Raw genomic sequence first — 12545 nt, 5'->3', positions numbered from 1 at the left:
ATTAATCACATTTTTTAAAACCAAAAGCACTTCAAACATTAGACGACTTCTAATCCCAATAATTATAGCTTCGAGAACAAGCTGAAAAATCCTCAAAATAGATTTGCATTTACGAATAAACTGCAATGTCCTTGAGACAAATCTGCATTGAGAAAGAGTTGCAAAGACCTTGGAAAACATTATTAGAGACTCTACTTATTATACTTTAACATCAATATAAATAAACACAACGTTTAAATTCAACGAATTAAATTTATCCGAAAATTTCGTTGAATTATTTTTACAACATTCATTATATTTTGCTTGGATAAAGACTTATAATTTTGTTAATTAAACCTTTAAACTTTTGTAAGCAAATCAAATTTGACAGCTCTTAGAATATTCATTGAAATTTATTCATTTGTTCATCAATTTTGTTAACTCGACATCTGAATAAGTGCATACATGTGTAAAAATGTATGTATTGATAATTTTCAAAGACAATCTTAATAAAGGATCTAAATTGATTCGTTTGGCAACCAAGAGAATCCATTTTCAAGCTCTAATTCCAATTGAAGGTTGACTTGCTTCACTTCCTTGCTGACACTACATAGGAGCTTGAATCAGCAGCCATGGAAATTGAAACAAGATCAGCTTTTTCCTTTTTGTTTCCTTTAAATAACCATTTTGTAAAATAAGTTCGATTAAATTACAGATTTAATCCTTAATGAAGAAACCAAAGACACGACAAAGATAAGTAGATAACATAAAACATTGTAGAAATAGTAATTAAAAAACAATTATGAACATGACAAAAAGATAAAAGGCAGTTTAATTAATGATTGCCAAGGTAAACTCAATAAAAGAAAAAGATGCTCATTAGTGAAAAAGATGATAAAAATAAGCTATGAAAAATGAAAACCCAAAGACCAAAAGAGGAGAGCTACTAAGATTAGATTCAACCAACCAAAGGAGAGAGAGGGAATAAGAATAATGAGTTTGGATTCATTGAGCATCCCCAAGAAAAGAGACTTGTACTTTCCTTTTAATTGTTATGTGCTGCTAAACTTAAGCACAATACAAGTTTCTATCTATCTTTGGAACCTGCACCTAGAAAAACAACTCACATCTTTTCATAGTACTCCAAAGGAAACCGGAGCTCGCGATAGAGGCTCGACTTCAATCAATAATTTCTCCTTCCTCTTCGAGTACCTGTATTTCATCTCCTTTGAACTTCTCATTGTTGTCTCTGTCATCATCGTCATTTTCGTTATCGCTGTCAATCTCATGACTACCATTGTTTTCAACCACTGAATTGTTTGTCTCTTGGAGATTGAAGTTCCCAATAGACAGAGAATTCTCATCAACCATATTAATCTCATCTGCGTTCTCTTTGACCATGACAGAAGGAAACTTCAAGGGTTTATTCGGCCATTCTTTGAAGAAAGAATTCATCACCATGAATCTCAAAGCTTGTAACAACTGGCTTTTTTCTCTCCTCACATCTGCTTGCAAGAGCTTCTGCAATAATGTTGGCTCTCTCTTCTTTAATTGCGGCTTGTTTGACAAATGCTTCTCTGATTTTCCCTTCTTTCTCGAACGATTCTTTTTCTCGGGTCTTCCCCTCTTGTTGAACCTGTTTCGAGATTTTTCTTTCCCTACCGAGGCTCCTTTGCCTTCCTCTCCTAATGTCGATGGATCTCTACGGTGTTTTCGATTGTTGTGTTTCTCTGAATATGAGAGATACTCTGGTGGTATTTCTGCAACTTCAACTCCTAATTCAGCCTGCTTTGCTAAAATCTCTTTGAGTTCCTGCAAACGTTTTCATCATCTTACTTAGTAGTTAATATTATCGCATCTGTTGCCAAATCCTCCTTTACAAGAAAGATTTTGATACCCGTTTCTCTATTTATGTTGTTTACATATCATTCATATTTCAGAAGAAAGTTGAACTAATTCTTATTCAGGATGACCACAATTAACATCAACCGTAAGCAAAACCTTTAACTTAGGCTGGTTTGGTTACCTCATCATTTGGTTTTTAGTTTTTGAAAATTAAGTTTATTTCTTCCACCTCTAAATTTCTTACTTTGTTACCTACTTTTAACCATTGCTTCCAAATTTTGAGGGGAAAAAAATAGTTTTTAAAGTTATGTATTTGTTTTTGAAATTTGGCTAAAAATTTAACTCATACACTTAAAAATATGCAATGAAAGAACCTTTCTTTGTATGACTTCTCTTTTGCCTCAGGTCGAATGAATACAAAACCGCTCATTTCTTAGGGCGAGCTGCTTCGCTCCATCCTACTCGTTTCCTTAAGCACTTACCATAAGAAATTGAGAAAACAGACTTAATCTTTAAAAACAAAAAAAACAAAATGATTACCAAATAGTCCCTTCATCATTGGCCTAGCCCAACCCAATCCTAAAAAGTGAAGGCTCAAGCCTAAGGACTTAAGACATTGTTTGGGCTTGGATCGAGCAAGCCCAACCTTCAATTGCCAAGCCCATGGCCCAATCCTTGGGCTTGGCTCGTTGGATCAAAGTTCTGTTCGATCAAAGTTTGGGAGATCAACCAATTGAATTAGCATATTGAATATTAATTATTTAAAAATATATGTAAATTTTAGATTTTCTTAAGAAAATTATTATTAAATTGATTAATTTTGTATTTTATTTTATATTTTTATTAATTTTTTGGACAAAATTTTAAAAGTTTTATTTAGTGTTGAACTGTCTTAAAAAGTTTTATTAATTTTTAACACTTTAAAAAATTAATGTTAATTAAAAAATACGATATATCTAAGTATATTTTTTTAAAAAAATCAATAATAAGTTCAGTGGGCCGGCCCAACGGGACTCAGGTGGGTTGACCCATGGACCAGCCCAGATTCTCAAAAGGGTGATCTATATCCAATCCAATAAATAAACGGGTTAGATTGAACCAGTCAAATGTTGACTTTAGGCTGAGTTTGGATTGAGTTTGGATTGGGTTTGGTTTAGCCTTTGGGCTTGATGAAGCTGACCAAACAGGGTCTTAATAATTAATAATGACTTTCATACCAATGTGATTTGATAAATCGTAAAAACGACCCATTCTTTCCTTTCCTCCCTACTTTCTTGCTAATATTGACTAGACACAAGAAGGCATTACCTTTTTTACAAAATGTCATGTCAGCAAAAGGACTATAGTTTACTCTTTATCAGACTACTCGAGTTTATATAGCCACTGTGTGAATCATGTTTCCATTTTACGATAGCGTTAACCCACAAGGACGTCTTCTGCAACCAAATCTTTCTGAAACAAGAAAACTGTTTTCTTATACTCTATTTCTTTTTTCCTTTCTTCTTTTTGGTAAGAAACCATGCTTTCTTTGAGAAAGATGAAAGAACACAAGTGAATACAAAAAAACAAGCTCCAACATAAAAGAAGTCCTATCCTAACTATTAAGAAATGACTTCAATCCAACACAACAAAATCAATATCATAATTACTAACGTTATAGAGGACCGACAACCAACGAAGCATTAAACCTAGCCACCTCCCAAACCTCCTCACCCATTATCTCGACCTCCCTAAAAATACCATTGTTCCTTTCAATCCAAAAACTAAACTTCTTAAACAGAACCCAGCATCTAAAATGGATATTTATATCTTTAAGGAAAGGTTGTGCCATCTCCATGGTCTTTAAAAGAGAGAACAAAAGAAGAGAAAGGAAGAAAAGGAAAGGAAAACATGAGATACGTACTTTTCGCAAAAGCTGAGCTTCCTTATCAACCAATGTGCAGTCAGTTTGCTTTTCAGTGAGTTTCTGGAGGAAAGTAGATTATCAACACATTGGTAACTTGATTAAACATAAGATCGGAGGCACACCTACCATCCATAACTTGCACTGGGATAGGGAAGTAAGTCAAACCTTCTGTACGTTGGTTGATGATGGATAATTCTTCCGGCGTGCTTCACGCCATTGCCGAATTTCTTGATCCGTATAGACCAAAGAGAGAGATCTAGGGAAAATATAAACTAAATATGAGACGAGGAGCTACAACAGATCATTTAACTTAACAAGAACAAATTGTAACTTTCAGAAACCAATATCAAAGTAAGTTCAATCCCCCGCCCCCGCAGTTGTCGTACTAAAAAAATGTACGATAATAGCATCTTAAATATATTAACATCGACATAAAATGGTCAAGATTTTTTTTTTTTTTTTTGACTAACCATATTTTCATTGTGAGGAATAAAAAAGAAATGCAATAGCATACCAAAAAAAAAGGCTGCCTAAATATATTAACAGTTACATAAAATGGTCAAGATAAGAGATGCTATTAAGATAAAATATCCTAAGATTATGAAACTCATTTCATCAATTGCCCATAAAATCCCTCAAGAGCAATTAAAAATGAGAACACTTAAGCCTGATTGATAACAATTTGGTTTTGATTTTTAGTTTTTGAAAATTAAGCCTATCCCCTTTCACCTCTAAAGTCTTTGCTTCGTTATCTACTTTTTACCAATATTTTCAAAAATCAAGCTTAGTTTTGAAAACGAAAGAAAGTACTTTTTAAAAACTTGTTTTTGTTTTTAGAATTTGGCTAAGAATTCAACTGTTTTACTTAAGAAACATGAAAACCATGGTAAAAAATTGAGAGCAAATAAGTTTATTTTAAAAAACCAAATGATTGCCAAACGGTGCCTTAATGTTTTATTTATGGAAGAACAAGAAAGTATCACCTCTTCTGGTCTTTCACTTGATCTGTGGAGTTAGCGTCACCAAATTTGTTCCTCCTCTCATTGTGAAAACCTGTTTGCAGTCTCTATTAGTCATGTTTCGGAAGTAACAAGAAACAAACCACAGTAAATTACAAGACAGAAATTCAAACTGCACAATATTCTTCAATTCTCTGGCTAAAGTAAAATAAAAAGTGAAGCTAATGCCATATTTATTAAAAATAAAAAGAAGAAGAATGAGGTACTGCATTTAGAATATATTATGAACCTATTGATCCTGAGTAGGGTTTCAAATCAAAGTACGATTTTGAGCAGCCCTATACAGACTCGAGAATTTCAATTTTTATGAACATTCGTAAATCATACTTTCTCTTGTTAAAGAACAATGGGAAATTAGAAAACCAAGTTAAATAGGTCATCACAATCAACTCAATACATAGAAAATTTCAAGGACCAATTGAGCAGAGCACAGAGATTCTACATACATGGCTTAAAGCCAGTACTTTTCTAGCTAATATGCAGGCCATCAGATTTGATATGTGAAATGAAGCCTAAAGGTATCCTAAAAGAACAAGTATTCCCGAAGTGCTTTTGAAATTATATAAAGCTGATCTTAAAGTGATTGTCTCCATCCATGAGAGAGGGTATAGAATTAAACTGTGCAACAATCTGCATGTATGAAACCACAAACCTTTCCCCTTCTGTCCGCCAGGAAACCCAAACTTTTTCTTCTCATTTTTCATATGATGATTTTGATTCTTCTGAAATCTACATTGTATGAGTTGGTTGAGAAGCAGGCCCTCAAATTTAACTCTTTTTTTAAGTTAAAGCACAATATGGGGGGAAAAAAGGAACAATTGGAATAGCATACCCTTTTTTTGAGTTCCTCGTGAAATTCCTGTGAGCTAAATTATTCGAAAATGAATTTGATCCATTTCCACCATCACTTATTGAAGAATTACCCTGTAATAATCAATAAAGATTAAAGATTAGTCAATTGATCGCAAAATGTTCTTTGGACCTTAGGACTAATGTTTGGACAAATGAACTATTTCTAGAAAACTGATCATTTCCTTTAAGAAAACATTCTAAGAACACTGATCATAGAGAAAAGGAAAAGCAAACACAAATATATAAACGGATTCATTTATAAACTAAATAATACTTTTGATAGACAGTGAAAGTTTACAAGGGTACTAACCACACACTAAGAGTTAGCAGACAAGCATCTCGATTTAAGTTAACCACAATGGAATTGCAGTTACAAAACTAGTTTAATTAAAACCGAAGACAAACAATAGAAGTAAACCTGGCAACATCAAACACCTCATCCTAACTCCTCAAATCATTCAACACTATTCCAACTATTCGTGCCACACACAAATATCTTTGTCTCGCATTCTCAAAAGGAAAAAATGTGAACATTTTGAAGTCATGAGAATCGATAGGTTCTCAGGAACTCATGCAAATATTCAGACTAAACTGTCCCTTAAAATTCATATCATCTTTCACATTTCTTTTGGCTAGGACATTTTTCATATTCAATCAAATACATAACAATCCAAGTATAGCATTATTCTATAAGATAATGAACTAATATTATTTATCAAATTTACAAATTGAAATGCAACAAGAACCTGTGACCCAACAAAAGCAGGTGACTGCAGGTTCCTAGCTTGTTGTGGTTGAGTCGAAGAGTTTAACAGCATGGTCGAATTCCCCTGCAACGGTTGAGCTGAAGCCGGCAATTGATTTGATCCAGCACCACCCATTGCTTGTGGAGTGAAGTTTTGGGGATTTTGGTTAACAGGGTGCATTGCCTGATTGACACCAAAAGGCTGGATTGTAGAGAAGCCAGGATTCTGAAAAGGCATTGGAATAGCTTGTTGATTTGGACCACCATACGAAGTATGAGAAGGAACTTGCGACATATTCATCATCTGTCCAGGAATTACATGTTGATTCATATTTTGAAAGGGTAAACAAAATTGCCCATTATTTAAACCCATATTCTGACCCAATTGCTGAACCAAATTCGGCATGTTCTGCCCAAAAAACTGCGCTAGAGGCAAACAAGTGTTCATATTCATCTGATTCACATTCGGCACCAAATTGAACTGCCCCTGAGCTGGATAATTAGCAGCAGAATTTGCAAAACCCACATGGCCCGGGGCAAAAGGGGAAGCACAAAGAGGATTATTAGGCAACCCCATGAGAGGGTTTTGCAAATTCATCATCAATCCCGGCTGAAACATGGGAGGTGGCATGTTGGGAACAGGGTTTCCATGGAGATTGTTCAAGTGGGGGTTGGGATTGCAGAAGGGGGCCTGATTTTGAAACCCATTGCCGGAATTCGCGAGAGATGTATTGGGTAACTGTCGATTTGAAAAGATGAAGAAATTAAAACGAGTGGATAGGGGAAAGTGAGCAAAAAAGCATCAAATTCATAGGAAGTTACCTGTTGTGAAGAACCGCCAGGAGGACGAATCATCTCCACAGCATCAAAATTCGAAAGAAGATTTCATATATCTCTGGCGTTGAAGAGATTTGGTTTAGGGAAGAAGAGAGGCAGAGGAGTGTGTTCATGAGAGGGAGGGAAAAGGTTTATAGGGTTTAAGACCAGTTATCGCAATTCACCTCGGTCAACCATCGTTGAAGGGGTCAACATTTCGATATATTTTTATTTGGAAAAAGAATTTTAAAAAATCAATTTTAACCTATTGTTTTTTTTTTCCAGAAAAATAACTTTTTTTCCTCTAAAATTTTTATCTAGTTTTAATTTAGGCCACTTTAATCCATCCGTAATAAAAATTTGTGGAATCATGAAGAAATGTTGTTGATAGATCAATCATAATGGCCAGAATCGCTAATGTAATTCGATTGATTTTAATCGCGTTTATTTATATCTATGAATATCTCACATTTAACATTCGTTCGTCAATCAGTTTACGGTAACGATAATAATAACGTAATTTTAAAACGCAAACACATCGATTATCCTCCACTCGTGAATCAATTTGCATTTTTTATAACAAATTGGGCAATGGGCCCCATGTCGGTACAAGTACAGAATACACAGAGTAAACAACAACGAATGTAATTCGTTGGGACCCATTTTTCATATTATCATTCATCTATTACTTTTTTCCTGGTGTAAACATGACTTTAATTTCTAGGTTTCAAAATATTGGGTTTTGATTTTTAAGTTTTTAGTTTATTTTCTAAGGTGGTTGTAAATATAGTGATTAGACCTGAAATATTAATAGATGGAGTACAACGCAGAAAAATTTGTAGATATAGTAAAATTTAGATCAAACTGTTGGAGTCCATCAATGAAATAAGTGAGTAAAGAGGAATGTAGGCAAGAGGCTGTAGCAAAATTTTCTCCTCTTCGTTATAATTATTAAATTAACTATTATTTTACATATATTACATTTCTAATATAAATACAATATTTTGTGATAGTATTACCATGAAAATTTTTACAAAATTAGAATTTGTAGCATTTGATTTTAATGATAATAATTATTTATTATGAGTGCTTTATGCCAAAATACACCTGGATGACATGAAGATATGATCATCGAAAAAAAAAGTATTCTTTCTAAAGCTCATTATGAATGGATGCACTTGAGGCTCCAAGATTTCAAATTAGTAAGTGGGTTACAACTCTGCATTATTTAAACTTAGCTCAAAATGTGATTATGCAGAGAGAAAATTAATGATGCAAATATATTAAAGAAGATATTTTTTGAATATGCTCCTGAAGTAGCAATATCGAGAGAAAAGTATTATGAACTTGTCTAATGTCTTCTCTGGTTGAATGAAATAACGAGTTATTGATTGAAAAAAAAAATCATGAATCTTAGCTAACTAGAGCAACAACATTCTCTGAAGTGGATGTTTTAGATTTCAATAATCATGATCACGGTCGAGGTTGAGGTCATGATCGCAGTAAAAGAAGAAATAAGTATTTTTCGTGGTAATCATCAAAATTTCAATAAAACCAAACATAACCTGATAATTAAAGGAAAGTTCCATATTTTTAAATGTGATGCAAAAGAGACATGTGTAATGTACCTATTTTACATTTATTTTTTTTTCTAGAAATTAAAATGTCTCAATAGATGGAAATTGGAACAATATGTGTGGAAAAAACTTTGCAAATCTCCCGTAGAGATGAATTAATCTTGAAAATATGAAATATTTAAATATTACAAATTCATTTGAATCTCCCGAAGAGAAAATAAATATCATTGTAGAAGCAACAAATGTTATGAATATATTTAATATTTTGTTATGCTTTGCTCGTATTTACTTGTTAAAGCCTAATTTTACATTTTCTATTTTTTTTTTATTATTATGGTTTATTACTTATTGTTGTCATTACTTTTATGAAGAAACATGAATATTTCTCCATTATTGGATAACTTTGAGATGAATAACGAAGATATATGTTTGGCATATAGTGCAACGAGGAAGCATAAAATATTTCTCATAATTGACAGCGATGAAAGAAGAAAAAGTCAATACAATCTCAGGTCCTGCAGGCTTGATTGAAGGCTTTGGGAAAACAAATATATGTTTGCTCAGAGAAACAAAATTTACATTTGATAATGCTTTGTTCTCTAATAAGCCAAAGAGAAATTTACTGAGTTTTAAGAATATACGTTCTAATGATTATTATATAAAGACTAATATTGTGAATAATGTAGAGTATCTTTATATTATATCAACTGTCGCACCCTTTTTCTATCCTAGGAGAAGATGTAAAGATAGTATTTACCAACCCTTTTATGGAAACTACTGTCCATCTCTACCAACATCACCAGCTAGATTAGCCTTAGACACCTGATAACATAACATAACATATATTCTTTCTACAGACATTTCATAACTTTAATAATTTGAACATGTGCCTGAATTTATACATATAAGCAGTAACATATTTACATACACACAATACAGTGGGTCCCATCAATTTTCCCCTTGTCCCTAATATGTACATGTTAACTAAAATATGGACAAAACCACAAAACTATTGGGATTGGTGTCCTAAATCTCCTGGTAGTCTTGTAGTTTGTAAACATTCTGTAAACAATTGTTATTAATAAAATAAGTGTTATTTTATAAGCATTTACTCAATCCAATAAACTAAGATCTGTGGTTATTTCATATAACTTAAGCATGTATGTGGATACATACAAATGGATCATGCCTTAAGTAATAACCTAAATGGTCTGTAGTAGATAGATAAAGGAGGGATATTTTATTCTGATGACACTATGGATACGACCTGCTTTGTAGATGTAACAAGTGTTGTAAAGTACTACAAATGGTCTGATTCTGACCATTCATGTGGAGACATGTGAGCGGGGTATTTTATACAAAGAGTTTGTATAAGACCGGACCATGAGATGATTAGTCTCTTTATATAACGCCGTTGATAATTGAGACTTACATTTCACTAAAATGACCATAGGTGACATGACCTTAATCCTAAGTGTTTTGGGAACTCCTGCCAGGGCGGTCCTTTGATTTGTATGGGTAAGAATGGCTATACTGCCAACTCAACAAGCCTACAATTTTGGGGATTCGTCTGATTGGGGAGTTGGGAACTCAACTACACAAGACGGAATTCACTCATTCCCTGAAGCAGGGGTAAGTAAATAAATTGCTCTCTTAAGGGCTGATTCCAGGTCTTGAACATAGTGGTCACATCCTCTCCTGACCTGAGAGGACTTGGTCATAGTGGGACTATGACTTATTGTTCATTAGAGGAATCAGTGGTACTTATGGAGTTGATGTAACTACAGGAGCAAAACGGTAAATTGACCCAACTGTAATTACGAACGATTTGTGAAGGGTCATCACACTGTTGGTTGGTTGTATGGACATAAAAATATATCTGTAGTGCGAAAAGTGCAGCTGTCAGTCTTTAGTGGAGTGACCAACAGTTAACGGATGGTGGATCTCGTGATTAAAGAGTTTAGTCGGTTATTCACATACTGTTGGAGCTTCAAGCTACAGGTCCATAAGGTTCCCTTGGTAGCTCAATGGGTTCAAGTTGAGAATCAGAGTTTGGGTTAGTTTGAAGTCAAATTAACAAGAGGAAATTTGATTATATATGATATAATTAAATTGATTCAATTATATGTGATATAATTGATATGATGTATTTGATACATTGTTAATTGGGGAATTTAATATAAATGTGATTTATATTAAATACCATAAAATAGAAAAAGAACTATGGTTTATGTTTCATATGATGAAATATTAAAACTATAAGTTATAAATATAATATGATAAGTTGGTTATTATATTTATTTATAATATATTAATTATTCTTTTTCTTAATAACCGACTTGAGTGGGAGGTTATGCATGGTTATGGTGACTGTGAGATAAAACGAAAAATGGTTTTCCAAAGTCACGTCTTGATGATTCATTATTATCGTCTCACAAAAAGAAAGACTATCGAGTAAAAGAGTTTTACTAAACGATAGCATCTCACAAACTAAACGATAGAGTACCGAGTTTACTATACGATAGTTACTCGTTACTACACGATCGAGTAGCAAGTTTATACAATAGACTTCTTCTTACTACACGACTGAGTATTAAGTCTATACTATAGACTTCTTCCTTCTCCCACTTACTCAGTCATCCACCTCGTTCATTCCTCTATCCAAAGTCACCCAGAGCCCACAACTCCTAGATTCTCACACCGAGAATACCAAGGTAACTCTTGTGGTGGTGTTCTTGTTCTGTTCGAGGGTCAAGGGTCAAGGATCGAGTTGCACTTGATAGTGATCGAGGATTCTTTAGTTCGTGTTGTTGGTTGTTTTGATCGTTGGGTTCGAGTTCTTCTTTGGACGCGTTGGAGATTGATCAAGGGATACTTAAAGAAAGAGTTCTTGAAAGGTTTGCATACTCTATCCCTTGTTCAATTAAAGAAACATGCTTGTAATTATTGTTTATGCATAATCTGTTCTTATAGACTCTAATTGTTTTGTGTTCTTTCTCAATGGAGTTTGAAACGATCTGCTTCCGCTCACTGGTTCTCTATTTAAAGTTCCTTAAAAAACCACCTAAGCTTTTTTTCCTTTTTCTTGCTCTTCAACTTTCACTTTGAGTGGTAGACTAGCATAATAACTATACTCATGGATGTTGACCGCTACCTAGGGAAAAGGGAAAACATCGGAAAAAATGAGCTACTAGCCCAGTGAGTGACTATTTAAAAAAAAAAATGTTTCTTGAATGTTAAGTATATATCAATCATATAAAACCTCAGAGTTTTAAATACTCAAACGCACAAACATCAAATGTGTAAAACATTCAAACCCCGAAAATCGTATGCTCATACATAAATCATTAATTTGTAGCCTTAGTTGAGAGAGAACCCTTTCGCTCAATCTCCCAACGTTGAGATCCTTAGTTGGTATGGAATGGTCTCAACACAAGCAACATCAATCCACACCCACGTGCACGTGGCAATTTCTCGAATATCGTCATACCTTAGGCCCAGATACCTTCTCTTAGTCCTTCGATATCGGGTTTCCTCATCATATCATCATATCTCAAACTTTAAGGAAGAAAACTCGATTTTATCATTAAGTATTCCAGTAAAATAGACTTTTAATATAATCATCATAAAATGTTTACATAATCACAGGAATACTAGTTAATGCATGCTTCATAAGACTTTAAGTTAGAAAATTTAGGTCATGCGTTCATGTGTTCATTATCATACTAGGCTTGCTTTTAAAATAAAGCTTGAGGAAAACATGGTTACTTAGAAAGCTCTTCATAAAACTAAAACTCACGCATAGT

The 12545-nt window shown here is 33.6% G+C and overlaps 1 protein-coding gene across 1 annotated transcript; it reads right to left on the bottom strand.

Moving 5' to 3' along the window:
- Positions 1-906: 906 nt before the first annotated feature.
- On the bottom strand, positions 907-7329 carry LOC120075982. Its single transcript, XM_039029746.1, has 8 exons — positions 7169-7329; positions 6348-7085; positions 5582-5673; positions 5402-5478; positions 4714-4783; positions 3896-3986; positions 3728-3790; positions 907-1791 (listed from the first exon to the last, which is right to left on the bottom strand). The coding sequence occupies exons 1-8, from the start codon at positions 7199-7201 to the stop codon at positions 1159-1161; spliced, it is 1797 nt and encodes a 598-aa protein (XP_038885674.1). The 5' UTR covers positions 7202-7329; the 3' UTR covers positions 907-1158.
- Between the last annotated feature and the right edge of the window lie 5216 nt (positions 7330-12545).

The sequence above is a fragment of the Benincasa hispida genome, chromosome 4 (genome assembly GCF_009727055.1).
Source record: "Benincasa hispida cultivar B227 chromosome 4, ASM972705v1, whole genome shotgun sequence".
NCBI lineage: Eukaryota > Viridiplantae > Streptophyta > Magnoliopsida > Cucurbitales > Cucurbitaceae > Benincasa > Benincasa hispida.
This window is presented reverse-complemented; position numbering and strand designations above follow the sequence as displayed.

What these genes read in the sequence shown, in the direction of transcription:
- LOC120075982 (XM_039029746.1), bottom strand. Translation starts at nt 7,201, where the DNA reads ATGATTCGTCCTCCTGGCGGTTCTTCACAACAG. An exon ending in CTGCTTTTGTTGGGTCACAG is followed by an intron (nt 5,674 to 6,347) that starts GTTCTTGTTGCA and finishes TGATTATTACAG; the next exon opens with GGTAATTCTTCAATAAGTGA. An exon ending in CAAGTGAAAGACCAGAAGAG is followed by an intron (nt 3,987 to 4,713) that starts GTGATACTTTCT and finishes TATTTTCCCTAG; the next exon opens with ATCTCTCTCTTTGGTCTATA.